This window comes from Sinohyriopsis cumingii, chromosome 8 (assembly GCF_028554795.1).
Source record: "Sinohyriopsis cumingii isolate HCF-2022 chromosome 8, ASM2855479v2, whole genome shotgun sequence".
Taxonomy (NCBI): Eukaryota; Metazoa; Mollusca; class Bivalvia; order Unionida; family Unionidae; genus Sinohyriopsis; species Sinohyriopsis cumingii.
In genome coordinates this window covers 58,079,254-58,097,982 of record NC_142968.1, presented here as the reverse complement: position 1 = coordinate 58,097,982, position 18,729 = coordinate 58,079,254, and the positions used below count along the sequence as shown (strand labels likewise).

Genomic DNA, 18,729 nt, shown 5'->3' with positions numbered 1-18,729 from the left:
CCTTCCATCTATGAAGATTTTTCTTAATTGATGGGATTCGAAAGCTTTGTTTAAAAGTCTGATTTTAGATTCGCATATACTTGATGATTCTTTAGTGTTCTCTCTCTCTCTGTTTTTGTTTTAGAAATGTTTTTTTAATGATTTAATTTCACATGCCAAATTAACTTGTTCTATGCCTATCTTCAGAAAACAATCGCTGAAAGATTTTTTTCGAATGAGCTTATGACATTATGCATAAATAACGATGTACCAAACATAATGTATTAAAATAAAAGATGATTACACTGAAGGTATGCAATCGACTGAAGATATTTTACAATATACTATGAAAAGTAGCAATTCAGTTATTCTTGTAATATGAACTATATGACAAACAGCTCGAAGATTATGCAAATATTTAAACCTTTTAGCTTCATAAAACCATTCTCTGTCCATAAACTTACGGAATAAGAAATATATCTTAAAGTCGTAAAACGGACCTAGTATTGTGTCGAAGAAAGACTAGGCATGTAATTAATAAACATGTTAGAGGAAAAGACGAAAAGACGAAAATTCATTTGCAAGAAATCATTAATCGAACTAAGCAAAGTATATGCAATGATGTGAGGGTATAAAGAATGTTAGAATTGAAAAGAACACATGTCGGAAATATTGAATCACAACATTATATATATATATATATATATATATATATATATATATATATATATATATATATATATATATATATATATATATATATATATATATCTATGTCTCAATCTAGGAAGTTTTATGAATAAAAAGCAGGACGAGATCACCTTTCAATATTTCTATATAGCTGTTTAAATTAGAGGTCTCACCTGAGCTACAGTATACACCAGCATCCAAATCATGCGTACAACTAAAATTTCCCCAAGAATTGTGTGTTTGTTCACATGATGCCAATGAGAGTTCAGAGCCAGAACATGCAAGGTTTGTCATCCATATTTGACCGGTTCCTTTTCCATACATAGCATTTGCTATAGCGGACCCATTACTAAAGAATACAGAAACGTATTTCGTCAGCTAGAAATTAATATTTGTTTCCTTGATCGCTTATCTTCCTACGTAAGGGATATAGAATGTTTCTAACATGCCTCTAATCATTTTACAATATTTACTGATAAATACTGACATGAACAATACAGTATGACTTTTATTTGTTCGAAACAGAAAGTATACATTTATTTTATAAATATCTTCCATCACACACACACACACACACACACACACACACACATATATATATATATATATATATATATATATATATATATATATATATATATATATATATATATATATATATATATATATATATATATATATATATATGTATGTATGTATGTATGTATGTATGTATGTATACGGCCTTTTTTTGCGTTGCAATCCCACATTCTTCAAAAATTGTAAAGCAACTCAATGAACGGGAGTGAGCAGAAATAATTTCCACTCAAATCTGAGGATAATACGAAGCATTTGTAGCTATATTGCTAACCTTAATGTTATTTACACATCTCCGTTCAAAATAAGAATGTAGACATTTAACAAAGCGCCATGTTTTTTTGTTCTACCGGCAGAGTTCTTAAATTGAAAAATACGTTTACATATGATTCTGTAATTTTTCTCTAAGATACCCATGCTGAGAAGGAATAAAGAGTACATATAACAACATTCTGTACTCAAGGTTTAAAAAACAAAAACAGTGACAAGAACAAGAATAACAATAATAAAAATGCAACGAAACAATGGGGGACCGTGGTTTATAACTTCCCTTCCAGTCTCATAGAAACAAAGGAAAGAATCTCTTCTTGTTTGATCTGTACTTTTTTTTTCTTTGCTTTTCCAATTTTTTTGTCTCTTATCTTTTATGGTTCGGATATAGTACATTTTCTTTAAACGTGAACTATTCAGGTATATAATTATCACTTGAAAATTTCATATTTTGCAAACAAAAGCAATTATTTATAATAGTTTAAATGGTGCATTTCTAGGCACAGCTTCTGCGTGCTATATAACTTATGTACAAATGATGTTTCTATCTCTTTTTTCTCAACTATTTGAAAACGTTTTGTTTTGATCGTTGATACTAAATCAGAAAGTACGAAATGCTTAATATTGTGTATCAAATATGTTTTCTTGGATATTAACTATTGATGGCATATATAATTTTAATAATAATAATATTAATAATAAAGATAATAATAATAATAATTATAATAATAAAAACTAATCATCATTACTATTTGTTTTCATCGTGATCTTAATATTACTCTTGCTGTTTGTTTATTCATTCAGTTCTCTGTCGTTGTTATTATAAGCATTGCTGATGATCCGAATCTTCATTACGAATGTGAATACTGATGATCATTTTGTTCTATTCATTTTCACAATCCTAGGAAAAAAAAGCTAAGTTCGACCAGCTTATATGAGGAACGTTTTCCTGAGGTTAGAAGTTATATATTCAGAAAATCCATTATTTTAATCATTTGATTTTCTATTTTGTGTACCTTTTTTCTGTTATAATATTCTATCAAATAATTCTTCAACATAAAGAGTGAACAATAAAATTCGAATCCTACATAAGTATCATTATGCATTAATGTTAAATTCAAATTTATAGTTGTTCAAAAGTAAGAAGTGAAAATAAGCATCTGAAATTAAATCATTGTTGAAATCAGTACTTAAATTGGATCTGCTTGCTACAACAGTTTTATTTTTGAATTATTGGCACAGTCATGATTAATAAATGAAGGATTTGCAATTTAAAAGGAAAATATTATGATATTATTAGAGCTAATTGGAATGACGAGGATCTGCAAAATGCCATCCCGCATGGTGTTGAATTGTATTCTTGTAAAGTTACTGTCTTTATTAAATTATGTATGCTTGAATATTACAACAATGCTTGTTCTTCGTTTGACCATATTTTTCCAATGAATTTGTAACCAGTTACTGAAGATACATACCTTTTAGTTTTTGAACCAGTATATCTAGTACTTTAAATTTTATGGGGGATAAATATTGTTTTCCCGTCAGTATTAACGCAAAAATCGTTTGAATGACAAATCCAAACGAAACTGACCCCGAGGTCAATCGGTCTGTGCAGAAAGTGGCATTGTTTATCAACTTCGTCTGGTGAGCTATTTGGAGGACATCTGAACGGTAAATAAATGAATATCTAAAACTCATGCCTCTGTAATAAGGAGAATCTGTTAAACAATGATTCATTTTGTATAGCGAAGAACATCAAAATAATGTTGCGTTGATCTCGTAATATAATGAAGGGATGCATTTCATCACAATTTGTAATTTCTTCTGGATAATTTATACATTTGTACAGGATTTAAAACATTGCAGCTGAAAACAGAAGCCGGCAACATCAAACAGAATCAACCAATAGATATCATTCGTGACATTTAACTGCTCTAACATATGTTTTCACAATTTTTCGCTATGTTTTGTGTTTCTGATAAGTGAAAATAAAGCCAACACTTAACTGGAAGAACTTGTGGTCTAATTCTTTTATCGTTATGATCAATACAATGTTTTTAAACAAGAAACAAAAAGTTGATTGCTATTTATTTTTCCGGAATCGCGTGTAGAACGAAGCAAGTTATGTCAGGGTGACATAATCATGTACAGAGTCAAACAATACTTATAATTAACGTTTCGAGTTTCATTTTTGGAATCATTTCGATGATCCTAAAAGTGATGTTTGTGGCCACTAGTTTCTGAAAGTAACCCGTCTTATTTTATAAAATGTATGTACAAAGGGTCCTTGCATGTACTATTAATTTGTATCGCAAGGAAAATTCTGAGAGAAATCACATTCGAATGCAGAATATTATTCGATATACATACGTTTAATACCATGATACAGGCATACTTTCAATAAAGACGTTATCAAATTGTCTGGAACACTGTGAGCAAACGTTGTGAAGGATGGTTTTACTTTTACTGAACACTACTGCATTTAATAACGAATCGGCATTATTGGTACAAACGTAAAAGGTCTTGTTACGAGGTTGCCTCTGCTGAAGTGTAAAATTCTTTTGAACGATTTGGTTTTCTTAATTTTATTTTCGATTTATTGGCAGGTTTGTATAGTATGAATACTTTGAAAGGACTTGATGCCAGTATTTTTTCAGTCAATTTTAGCTGAGCAATGTTGAATAGCCCTAAAGCAAACGTTTTATCTTTCAATTAACGCGTCACAATACTGATACACTGGCAAAGAATGCCAATGTATTTGATGCACGAATACCTCTTGCACAAATTTTCAAATCTATGTTTTTAAAGACGAGGTTTGATATGTTTAAGTTTTGTTTGTCCTGGCAATATATTTTGCAAATCGGGTTCATATTTCCAAACATGAGAGGCTTTATTTCAAGAAAATGTAGATTAGAATGGTTCAAGAAAATTTAAATCACCTTTTGCATTATCCTCAAATCGAAATAATTACAGTTATTAAGGTAGACATCTGCATCTAGTGGTTCTTACGCACTTATTTACGCTTTGGTTGAGGATTATTAATGGTAAAAATGTTTTGGGGAACTAAGGCTTCTGAAAACAACAGGGAATTTATAATGCAGCCACATACACTTCATTTCATTATGTTTTGCCCATGCAATATATACATAGGTTGTCAGTCTTAACTCAAGAGCATGGTCAAGCACAAACACTGACCTCAGACATTGGACTCTGAATTTATAAACCATACGTAAACTAACAGAAAGAAGCAAAACCAAGTTTTGTAAAACTTAACAAACACTTTAATTGTCATCATCATAAATGAAACTGTGAGAGGAACTTAAAGTACTATGAGATGAATCCAAACTAATCCTGATAAAGGTCTTTGAAGGTCATAAATAAATAAAAATTTAATTATAAATTTCAAGACCGGAAATATACTGGTCCTCCAAGAACAGTGATATTGTCAAAATGGCGTTGTCCAGAAATTTTTTCAAATAAAATATCACATTTACAGAATAATATTATAGTCCAAAATGAGAACTTTCTATTTCCACAGAACTGTCCAAACAAAAATATTTTCTGTCGAATAATATATAAGTGCATCATAAAACACGTCTGCAGACTTATTACAGTAGCACAAAAAGTGATAATGACATCCAAAATAGGAATACACTCATTACTCAGTTCTCTCTTTATATATCCATTACGAATATATTTCGCAATAAACCCCACGTGACGGACATTACTACTCATTTTGCGTTGACTTTGTCTACTCACGTTACCCAGCCCAACGTACGGGAAGTTAATGAAGTCTTCCAGAATCTTCGAAAGCCCATCAGCCAAAGATAAATTAATTCAAAGTCGCCATTATCTATCATTATTAAGATGATTATTAATAACTGTCAACACATACGTAAAAATCTATTTTTAGATCCTAGGTAATTTGCGTTCTTAAGAGAGTCAGGTAACGTAGACAAAATATAACAAAAAAAATTTGTACAAGTTAGAACCATGAATACAAATTTAAAAATAAATAAATCACACCATGTACCAGGAGTTACAAAAATATAGATACACATCACACATATAGGTCTTATAGATAAGACCAAATTAGTTATGTAGAACGAACATTACTCATGTGATTCTGATATGGCTATTTTTCTTTGTTTATGCGAAATGTATCAACAATACAAATTTTAGAATATCGTGTCTCAAAAAAACTATTGTCCACAAGACGTTTTACGACTATGGACTCTGGTCTTAAATTTATGTATTTGATCTATGCAATCTCCGGGAGAGCTTGTCGTAGTTAGAAATGAGTGGACATAATAATGTACACTAAGTATGCAAATGTACATTAAGTATGCCAGAGTTTTGCAAGAAAGTTGCGTTTGCCTATTTGATAATTCATAGGGAGGGGAATAATATTTCACTTGTTATCACTGTTTATGGGTGTAAAATGTCTATAATTGAACTCAGAAGATAATGATCATCTTCCTCAAGAAGAATACGTTTCCCCCTGTAAGCTGGTTTCGCTCTAAAAATACAAAAAACATTTAAAAATCTTTTAACAAAATATGTAAAACCTTCATATTTATTTTACATACTACCACCCTCTACTTTCAAAGATAGTGTAGCAGGAGAGGTTGAGGATCCATCTCGACAGCCAGGCATACATACCAATAGACTAAAGGATCCAGACTGAATAGACTGGTTAGTAAGTATTCTAATGCAGTTTAAACATATGCCAAACATTTAAGTTTGCAATTAAAGCAACATTCTAACAATGCGAGGAGTATATAACTGTTATGATACCAACCTAAAACCCAGCATTTGACACGCCACTTTGGCATCAGCATTATCCCAATTGCTACCACATATCGTTCCCCACTGACTATTGTGAAAGACCTCCACAGTTCCGATGGCGGTATTTGGTCCCCCACTGAGTCGAATTGGGAGAACTAAGCCAAAAGAGGTGAAAGCATCAATCTAGCTGAACATGATATTAACGTGCACTGGCTTAAGCATGAAACACAAATATTAAATTTACAAAAGGCCTGAAAGGTTGTAAATATTAAATGCATTACATGGTTTACCATACTGTTATATATAATTATTAATTTGCAGCAAAATAATGACATCTAAATAACTAATAGGACATATGTTGACTTTTATTAAGCAGTCGCAACATTGCGATCTCTTCAACACACACACACACACACACACACACACACATATATATATATATATATATATATATATATATATATATATATATATATATATATATATATATATATATATATATATTATAGTTTATTAGATTGAAGATGTCATCATTGTCATACCGAGCCTTTTCAATTTTTATCTAGTATCAGAGACTTTCTATACATTTTGTGCTTTTGTCCGACGAATGACCTTACTTAGAGCATATTTCATGTCATGCGATAATTTGATTTGCATTTATCTAATATTCATCATTTGAGTAAAACCTTTGTGTCTATGTACTTCAGAAATAAAAGGGTCAGTTTGTTCTATTTCAGCGTGTATTATAATTTTCGGAACCATAATCGTATTAAAATTATTATACAACTAGTTATTATAACTATTTGTGGTAAATAGTTTTTAAAGCCTTTATTTTCTTGTTGGCTGACAGATAGAGCAATCCTAAATGCACATCCACGTTGCATACACGTTTTACGCTCGAGCGTCTGTTGCGACAAGATGTATAGTGGTTTAACTTCTGTGGGGAATATCACATGTATGCAGCTCTATGATAAACATTCCCAAACTCACCTATAAAATCTTAACTAACACCAAAGTCGTACCTGCGGGGTGGGTGAAGGATAACTACGACTGGAAAGATATCGAATGTTCGCACCTACAGCCACTTTGTATTGCTTTTAAGCATCATTATGTGACGACGAATATCCTGTAACCTCTAACATAGATGTTAAATTCCAATCAAGAGAACAAAACAGAAACAGCAGATTTACTATTAAGCCCCAAGATTGTCTCCCTACCATCAATGCAAATGGACATTTTGAGCTACGCTCATATGGTCGGAGTTTCCAGGTGATGCTTGCTTATCTTTGTTACATGGTAATACTATAATTAATGTTCGTCACCATTGTTATGCTGTTGATACAAACACAAGTCGTGCACCGAACATAGTTAACAAATCTGCAAATCGGCAGCAATTTCCAAAAGAAATCACGATTAATTTAGATTCACGATAACTGATAGTTATTTCCTGGCCCGGGGCGGTAAAGTAGGTAAATGTCGTTGTCTGTCCTTTGCCAAAAAAGTCTCAACAAATATAGTTTAACCGATTTTGTCACAGTGACGTAGAAAACTCCACTTAGTGACTCATGGTTTATGTTGTAAATAATAATGATAACTGGCAGCCAGCTCGTATCAAAGGCTTTCTTTTCATATATTCAAGAGGAAAAAACTTTGTTCTTGACGCATTCTCATTTCTGTGTCTTTGTACAAGGACAAGGCTCTTGACATGAATATTATCATCCTGTGGTCATTCGCGTCATAACGCCAAGACTTTCTAGGGTTGGGGACCCACACCACCACTAAAGCGTTACTATGACAATAACAAAATATGTCCCAACATGCCTAACGTTCATCCGCCATGGTTTTGTTCCAAGATCATAAGCTCAATTTGTTGGGTCGAGCACAGGAAATTTTAGAACCAATGAGAACGTGTTCTTTGTATTTGAGCCAATTTTCAAAGCACGACGATCCTGAATTGTTACGAAAAGCCAGATATGCTTTGGTTGGCTAAAGGGGTTTCTTCTAAACGCATTCCAGGACAGAAATTTGAGAGCAGAAGTTGCCTCACGGCAACAAAGTTTTAGACAGGTGACGTCTACTCTTTTTAACCTCATGCAATACGAAAAATCTTGCCATATAGTCAAACATATCGTAACTGTACCAAGCGTCCCGCGGTCACCTGGTCCCAACTGTCAGTCTATTTTAACCTGCAACTTTCCTATATGAATGCCCTGTATATCATGGTCACCTGTGTTCTGTGTCAATCTCCTTGGTATTTCATAACCAAACAATGGTTTCAATCTATCAGAAGAGGTCATTGAAGCAGAACAGTAGTGACCACTCCAAGTGTGCAAATTAAACACTTATTTTATTTGATGATGAAGTCATTGTTTAGATAAAGGTACATCATGTGAAGCAATGCTTCATATCTCGATTGTACTTAACGTGCTCCAGCCACAATATTAGTCAAACGCAGAGGTATCAACATGTCAGCATCGAAAGCTAGATGGGTTTTATCCTTGGAGGAGATTATCTAAGCAATTGGTTTGCTGGACGATGGGAAAAGTAGCTGTGTTATTGCAGCACACATGAAAGTCACCTTTTGTGCCAGTGTGACACGTATAGCTAGATATCTTCCTGTGAATTAAAGCTATCTCTGAAGTGAAAATGCTCGTCTTTTAGAAAAGATACAATTACATACATTCTCATTAGGATGAGGAGTCATTCAGTATTTAAAACCTGTCTGTGAACTCAGGTGAAGTCCTGGTTCATGGGTCACAACGAATATGGCCTCTTTTGATTTTCGGTTAATTACAGGCTTCTCACATAAGCTGACTATCTTTTGACCTTGGCGGGTTAAAGAAATGAGTAATCCATATATTGTTTTCATACTGTGAATTATCTTAGGTGCATAATTTTAAGTCGATGATGATTTCGTTTATAGGATGGATTAACCTGAGCTGGATAGGTAATAATGCGTGGAACATAATGTTGGGAGAGGACTAAATATATTTTTAATTAAGTGTTCGGTGTATCGTTGCATATAAAAATGTTTAGATAACAGAAACAAGACAATGCTACAATACTACTACTACTACTACTACTACTAATAATAATAATAATAATAATAACAATAATAGTAATTTTCGATGCAGGTTATTTGTTCAAAAATCAATAATTAAAAAATTAACATGTGGGAAATGGCCACTTGTTGCAACGGCGAGTTTCGCCTTTACCCTTGAGTGAGGTGTAATAGAAAATGAAGACTATTATTATCACTACTAAATAATGTTATGTTCACATATTCACTAAGGTTTGTTCACAGAGGACCGCAATACAATGAGCAGCAATAAAGTATAAATAATCTAATTTTGATGTTTAAAAACAATTTTAACTTTGCGTAGAAACATGCTTGTTCGAGTACAAAAAATCTGTAATATATCTTCATAATCTGACCGATCGTACTTTAAAATATGACCCAATTATTTATGAATGTAAGGGCATGTCTGTTAAGATGGACAGAGAGAAGAGATGGTAATTTGGAAGAAGTTGACTGAATGACCATGCATATCGCTTTTTGTGTATTATAGATGATATCATTTTCAAATGCATATTGTTCGCATACCTTTAATAATTGCATTAAACATATCACAAGCACAACTAAATTTGTTAATAAATAACACACATGGTGTCAACTTTATCCCCACGTGATATTTAACCGGCCTGTGATTTAACTCGTCGTCTATGTATATATTAAATAACGACGGCAAATGAATGCCTCCATGCCTTAACCCATTTCGTTACATGTAAGGCGCTGGATATTAGACTTCCTCAACGCACATAGTATAACTGTTTGCCGTACCAGTTAACTAGAGTATAAGCTATATAGACGGGTATTTGAATACCAAACAACGTTTTAAAGAGTGTCCAATGGTTGACCCTATCAAATGCCTTACTAGAGTCTAAAATCATGCAAGCTCAGGGCTGCCATGTTCTACATAATAGTTGACAGTTTCCTAAAATGGTATAGGGGGTGGGGTAATTGTAACTTTTGTTAAATCATTTTGAACAATGTTATGTACAAACATAAAATTATATAAAATCAACAAAAGGACATGAAGTCTACCATCTGAAAATTTAAAATGTTCTACATATAAAAATCTGATAATGGACATTTACCCACTATATTTTAGCTATGGCACGTTGAATCTCAGATAATGTTATCAGTTCAATATGACTAAAAGTGGCCTTGAATAGTGAAAGAACATACATCTTATACGAACGTTTGTAACACTACTGAGTTAGGAATCAATGATTTTTTCCACATGCTGAATATGTTATTATTGTCATGATTCCCATCAATGCAAATTGGTAGCCTACTGGAAATTGCCGTATTATTTTGCTTAACTTGCTCCCAGAATTCACGTTGGTTTAAATATTCAAATTTATTTGCAAGCATGTCTGCTCTATGTTTTTCTTCTTCCTTCTTACATAATCTAAGAGCATACTTAAAGTGAGCTCTAATTTTGGAGCACTTGGTTATTTAGCGGTCCATAAAGGTTTGCGGTTATCATGCCACTCACATAAGATAGGCAAGGTAGGCAAGGTAAGCATTTCGTGCATAGTCATGCATTTCTTCAACACAGTCATTCCAGCCTGTTATAACCCGATGTTACAACACACACACACACACACACACACACATGTATGTTTGTGTCAAAAGAGAATATTATAATAAGGGTTAGTGTGTGTGTGATTTGGATTTTTAATGTAGCTTTAACAATGTTTCGGTCATATCGCTACGATGTCTGCAGTGCGACAGTTTATAGTGATGCCTAGCACTGGGACATCATGCCGCAGACATGTAGCATGATGTCCCACCCAGTCACATTATCCTGACACCGGGCCGACCAGTCATAATAACCTCTTAATACTGAGTTTCAAGCGAGGCAGCTGTTAGTACCATTTTTGCAAGTCTTTGGTATGACTCGGCCGGGGATCGAACTCACTACCTCCCGTATCCGAGGCGAACGCTCTAACCACTAGGCCACCGGAGCGGTTATAATAATAATAATAATAATAATAATAATAATAACATAAAGAAAATTATAATTCGTCCTCCTCTAAGAATCAGACCATAAAACAATGGAACCTATATGCAACTAGTTTCTAGATTAGAATTTAATAGAGAACTTAGAAGAGCGCTTTGCTTTTGTGGCGTTTTAACTCTAACCATTGAAAGTTCCAGAGCTTCAGAACTGGGGCCGCCAGTGAGCCGGCCAGACAAGGTTTCCGTGACAACCAAATAAGGAAATTAGACCGTTGGAAATTAGAAGCATTTAACGCATATTTAAAGTTAGGCAAAATGTTCTCTGCTTTGTAAGACGTTTCTGCCATTTCACAAAGATTGATAGTCTGCCGTTTGTACTAATTTCTCTTTCAGGTCATGTGAGACCAACAGGCATACTGGAAGTACGAGGATCTGCTTCAAAGTTTCCGCCTTCACCTTCAGTACATATAAGATACAGAGCAATTTCCAAGGCGTGTGGGGGTACTCTACTGAACCGGCCCTACAAAATTCCCTCTTGAATCCAACTGGGCTCTACTATGTGACATGCTGTCCATCTCGAGATAAGATCACCTTAGATTAGTCTCATTAGGAAAACATTCTTTTGATTCTTTAGTTGTAGGCGACTGCCCCCTTACCTGTACATATTGCTTCGTATAGGGGCTCATTTTTCAGTGCATGTATTCTTGAACACAATAGGACCAGTTTTTGAAACCTCAAATATAATCACTTTACTATTGACCAGTATGAACAATTTTCTGTTTTTGATATAGGCCATTTTTTGTTCTTTGTCCTCATCCACCCCTTTTTGAGCTGCCAGAAATACACCATGGTCTATTTCCTGTATTTCTGTTTATGGCGGTTACACTATCCCCCCCCCGCCAATCCTTTATAATGCAATATGTCACATTGTTAAATTTGTTAGCACGTTTACTCAATAGAATTTATCGAGTTTGCAAGGCATTAAAAGTTTACTTTTTATTGATTTATGCCTTTAAATTGTAAAATAAATTAAAATCTTGAACTAAATACATATTGCTTTTTACTTGAACCGTTCGTAACAATAGGCCCTGTATTCGTCGATTACAAAGATCACAATGCAAATATTGGACACTGATGAGTTGTTATTTTATGATTTTGTGTGTGTGCGAACTGTTCTGTGCATTAGTAGTGGCTTGTAACCACTATATTAAATTCAGATGACATTTGCATGATTAATAGCTGCAACCAGTATGTTACACGTTGTTACTTTTGCCAAAAAATCCCTCGCTTACTTGAAAGAATAAACGTGACTTACGTGGATTACAGATTATGTTACTGCATTTAGTGGCACCAATATCGCACACTGGAAAGCAAGTGTCTAAAACCAAGCAATGTCAGTTAAATTATATTGTATACGTAAACATCATTATTTGATTATATATCAGATTTGTCTTGTAATAATGAAAAACATTATATTCAAAGTGTCAACTTTCACTGAAAAAAGCAATACAATTCATATATCTGATTGTAGTAAAGTTAGTCTCTGTGGCATGTAGATACACAAAAGATTTCCTGAATTGTCAGGTTTGATATTAGATAATCATTAGAAGTGTTTATATACATTCATAAAATGTTGGTTGGCACGGGTGATTAACTAAATGCACTAATATCTGTGTTAATCATTAAACAAATGTATGTACAAAATATATAGGCTCTCATACGTGTACATTAAGAGCAAGATTTGTAATATTGAGAATTACAACAAATGAGGGTTGAAGTTAGAACAGTGCTGTCATTTGATGCAACTTTAATTTTGTTAGTAGTATAATATACTATAAATGTTTGAAAGAAGTTGATTTTACAATGACAGTATAGTAATTCATTCAATACAGGAATTTTGCGCATTTGCATACTTACAATCGGAGCAATAAACACCTGCATCTTCGTAATGACCACAGTTATGAGTTCCCCACGAACTGTGGGAACAAGAATCAATTGAAGATTCTGTTCCTCTACAATTCACGTCATCTAGCCATATTTTACCGGTTCCTTGGGTATAGAAAGCGCTTGGCAAAGCAATGCCTGTTCTGAAGAAACAAATGTTATAACCAATTTGAATATAATTAATACGCTAGTAGTATAGAAAACATGTATACTAATTCATCAACCCAATTTTCAAATTCTTAAAATTTTAGTTACAAGGAATTCAGTGAAACCGCAGAGGATGCTTAATAAACTACAATATAAATGAAATATACTAGCGATACAAACATACTAGTCGTTTAATATAAATATGGTCTGTGCTACTGTTACCAGTTCCAAGAAATACTTTTCATACGTCATGAAAGGTTGGGCGTATACAAAAAGGTATTGATAGTAATACGATGAATTCAGCATGATATATAAACAGAAAATATACTTAAGAGAGTGCATGAAATATTACAGGGAAATCTGTTTTACATATTAGCTGAGACACTGGTTAATACATTAGCCGACGAGGTAGCTAATATATTGTCTGAAAATGATGTTGCAGAATCGCTGTCTAATCCACTATCGTAAGTGAAATAATGATTTCATCCATAGCTAATCTGTATGAATAATTGAGCCTACAGCTGTAACTAACTGAAACGATAACTGAAACCATATCTAAACAAATCACAAATACGTCAGTTTGTGCCTAAAATAGTAATACGTATACCAAATGATCTTAAAATTACAAAGGTTAAAAATGCGCACACTGTGATAAAGAAGAATTGTCAGCCAACATTAGGAAACAATAGTGGTAAAATGATAACAATAACTGACAAATGTCACCACCCAATGCAACCGCCAAATTTTCTGTTGACGCTAACGCAACAAAATAGTTTTTAGATCTAAACACCAAATGTCAGCATTTCTAAAACATTGCACAACAGTATTTAGAGCCTATAAAGACAAATATGCATCAAATGTTTGGGTTTCTTTTTGCATTTTATTTTCCAAGACTTTAACTTCGCGTCATACCTTAATGCCATTTATATTTGTAACAACCACTCATCAGAGCCTACACACATATAAATAATGGAACAAAAGTAACAAATAACAGAGACCATTTCTTCAAACGATTATTGGTTTGATCACAATATAACCCATTTCAAATAGCTCTACTTATTGACAATAAAAGCCACGGGCAAAGAAACTTATTTTTAGAAAATGCTACATTATGAGAGTGGTGTGGTGTTTGCAGTACATATGCATTTTGCGACAGAAAAATCGATCACAGTATGATACTCACCAATTTATCATAGCCTTGGTGAACAATTACCCTAATGGAGAATTATCGATCATTCCAACAACAAATATGATGTAATGTATATATCATTTTCACAACATTTCATGCTAGAAAGATGTTAAAAATGATAGAAAAGAGGTTAAAATCAGATGGAAAATATGATTCTCTCTCTGTGAAATATATATATATATATATATATATATATATATATATATATATATATATATATATATATATATATATATATATATATATATATATATATATATATATATATATATATATACGGAATCCTGCACAAATAGTGGCACATGCCGCTTCTCTACAAGTTATCAGAGATAGAATAGTTAACTGATTATGATATATTTCGCATGATAAAAGTCGGAATAATAGGTGAAATTTCCATTCTACATATTTGCAGAGGCTAACCATACATCGTATGTGTTGACCATATAGATAAATTAAAAGATGACCCACCTTATGACAATCAACGGTCAAGATTATTTGTTAAACTTTATGGAGCAGCAGGGAAGTTCTACAGACCAGACCCCCAGACCAAAATAAAGCTTCCTACGAGAACTTTCTCCGTAGAAGCCTCAGATTTCAAAAATAAGCCTTCCTACGAAAATTAATTTGCGTAAATTCACTCCCGACTGCAATTTTTTGTGTGCAAAATCAATGATTCTGGACAAGTAAAAAACGAAGATTTGGGGGGGGGGGAATTTATTCCGTCGATGAAGTTTGCAAAGTTTGGCTGCAAATTTATGAATAAATTTTATCGAGACCGATTCGATATCTACTAAGCGGATCATGAAGATTAATCGTGATAAAACCGTGCGGTGTTGCCTGGGCGCGGCTGAAGAAATTTTTGAATTTGTTTATGTCCATATCGCCGTTGCACCAGGTCTGATGAATATTTCTCAGTGTGTGAGTATCAACGCCATTGAAAACCGACAAAATGTTACAATTGTCCCTAATTACCTTTGGAATTTGTGTATATCGCTGCGTCACGTAAATAACATCGGTGTTCTTGTGTCGGCCACGCGAGAATATCCTAGCCGGATTAGTTTGCTTATCCAGCATAACATCATCGAATACGACAAGATTATTAACATCGCCATCTAAATTTTCCACGGATGGGGTTTCATTGATGTCTGTGATGAATTCTATCGTGCCTTCGTCGGTATTGTCGCTAAATTCTTTTAGTACTTGATAGCAACGCTGATCATCAACGGACGGTGCAACCAAATACAATTTATCCCATTTTAGCCATCGCATTATCAAATTTAGCAACAACTGCGTCTTTCCAGAACCGGACGGGCCAATAATTATCATCCTTATCGAATTTGGTAACACCGCGTTGTGTTTCACCTGCTCGCGTCGCTTCGTGGCCGAAAAATCAATTACATTCATGTTACTAGAATATATGGATCTATATTGTGTTAAATGTCGCACGCGCACAGCTACGATAAATCCAACCGAAATCGTCACACGCAACAACAGGAACGCAATTGCAGGAGAATGCGAAGTTTGTAAGACGCGCAAGTTCAAATTTGTAAAAAAAAAAAATAGAAGAACCGGAGGAGACATTACCGCCTCCATGAAAAATCTACCCGGGTTGCCTTGGGCGAAATATCCCGGAGAAAAGCATCTGCCAGGATACAATTACTGCGGACCCGGCACAAGGCTCGATATAAGACTCAACGATAATAATCAACCAAATCCCGGCGAAGATCCAGTAAACGCCATCGATAACGCGTGTTACTATCACGATCTTGCGTATCGTAGCGGGGATTTACAACAAAGACATCTCGCTGATATTAGGCTAATTCATGCAATAGACGCGATTCCTGACAAAAAATTCAAAGAAAAATTGGCAACCTGGTTGATAAAAGGCGCGATGAAAGGTAAATTAGTACTCGGCGCTGGTAAATAATAATGGAGCAAATATATTATTCTCCGCGAGGTTTTTGGCGAGGAAAATCAGCAATATCCAAACTCGCCAAGGCAGCAAAAGTAAAACAATCCGTTGCTGAATCGTGGCTATCGAAACAGGCAGTCTGGCAAATATATCTTCCCCCGCCTAAGAAAATATCATATGCGAGTTTCTCCGTCAGTGTCCCTAATGAAGTCCATCAGGCTGATCTTATGTTTCTTCCTCACGATACCGTCGACGGAGTCACATACAAGTATGTGTTGACGGTTGTTGATATCGCTAGCAGATACAAGGAAGCGGAACCGTTATCGAATAAAACAGCAACAGAGATTGCTAAGGCGTTTAGCGAAATTTATTCACGATCTCCATTAACATGGCCGAAGCTTCTCCAGGTTGATCCAGGTCGAGAATTTCTCGGCGCGGTTACTTCATTGATGAAAAAGAATAATGTTAAAATCCGTCGCGGTATTGTAGGTGTTCATCACAATCAGGCTATCGTCGAAAGATTCAATAAAACTCTTGCAGAACGATTATTCGGATATCAGTACGCGCGCGAATTTATTCAAGATAATCGATCTCATGATTGGGTATCAAGATTGCCTCATGTGATTAACGCACTAAATAACGAGACAACGAGAACAATAGCAATGAAGCCTGCAATTGCGATTACAAAAATGAAAATACCCCTAAAGCGAGATTCTACTATTCCGCCTGTGCTAGGTAGCGTCACGGTCAGGTATTTATATAAAGAAGGCGAGGCTGAAGGAGGAAGAAAAAGAGCAACCGATCCAACCTGGAGCGTAACAACACATAAAATATCAGCCGTAACAAGATCGTCAGGAAGACCAGCAATTTATTTTCTAGATTCACTAGCGCCACAGCGCGGATTTACCAAGGAAGAATTACAAATAATACCGAAAGATACTCAACTACCGCCAGCGTCATTAATGTGAAACCGAATTCTACCTAACTGAGATAATTTTCTTACTCTTGACACGGCTAAATAAACTAAATTTGACCAGGAAATTCTATCATCGACGATCCAAACTTGGCCATCCACGGTTAATCCCTGCGATGAATGTATCGTTGTTGCGTAGCCTAATTTCCATGGTGATCTTTCTGCGTTTATCGCGTCATTGACAAGATTAATATCAACGAGAATAATGTCATTCAAGACCAAGATCTTTTCCTCTCCGCAGGGTAAAGTAACACTGATATTTTGTTTCCTGGTATCAGCGGGCCTGTAACACAACGGCACCTGCAATGTTGGAAATTTCTCGTAATGAAGCTTGAATAATATTTCCTGAATAACATCACGAACAATTTTCCTACTAGCAACAATCAGATGATCGGGACGCCACAAATTAAGAAAAATATCCATCGGAGTCTCGTCGATTATTCTTCTCATCACATCGCATTGAATTTTATTCGGTTGTAATCGAATTAATTTCTTAAATTCGGTCAGTAAAATATCATCGGATCTGTAATCGGCGTCGATTTCCTCATAATAGTCAACGAAATTCCTGAGCCATTCGTGAGGAGATTCACCATCAATCGGATCAGGTTGGCCATGATCTCCGCACATTATCACGGCTGTATTTTTCTCCTCCAGCCAGGTCAGGAAAGATTTTAATACAACTAAATTTACCGTGCAAATTTCATCAAATATTATAATTTTGTTGATATATTTATTTCCCATGCGAGCCGAATCCCATAATCCACCGCTGTATTTGAAATAACTGTGATACGTGCAAGAATCAACGCCGCGTTGCCTTATTTCTCGCGCTAATCTGTGAGTTGGAGTCAACACGATCATATCAGATTTCGCAAATAAATTTATCGCTCGCGTTGTTTTACCGCTACCACCAGGACCATTCATGTAAACGAATTTGTTACGTGAAATCGGGTCAAATGCAGATGCAGCCATCGATATTTCCTCGCATTTATCTCGATGAAATTTATCGCAATCTTCGACATCGGCGTCCTCACAGTAATCTAGGATATCCTCGTTTTTTATCCTCCAAGTTCCCCAAGAACCATCGGAGATTAAATTATCCAGCCTATACTGGTATTTCTTATCGATATAAAACGAGTCCGTTGCGACCCTTACCGCGATATCAGAAAATTTATTTATCATCGACAGTAAATTTATACTCACATAAGCGAGCATCGATGATCTCAAATGCGTAT

At 34.5% G+C, this 18,729-nt stretch overlaps 1 protein-coding gene across 1 annotated transcript in view; it reads right to left on the bottom strand.

Annotated features, from left to right (window-relative positions):
* LOC149793602 (uncharacterized) overlaps positions 1-18,729 on the bottom strand; it is a 66,052-nt gene that overhangs the window by 29,692 nt on the left and 17,631 nt on the right. Inside the window, exons 4-7 of the mRNA XM_089967564.1 lie at positions 13,250-13,419; positions 12,648-12,710; positions 6,317-6,458; positions 843-1,018 (exon numbers count right to left, since the gene is read on the bottom strand). Of these exons, the coding sequence (XP_089823690.1) occupies positions 843-1,018; positions 6,317-6,458; positions 12,648-12,710; positions 13,250-13,419 (551 nt within the window). The remainder of the gene's footprint in view (positions 1-842; positions 1,019-6,316; positions 6,459-12,647; positions 12,711-13,249; positions 13,420-18,729) is intronic.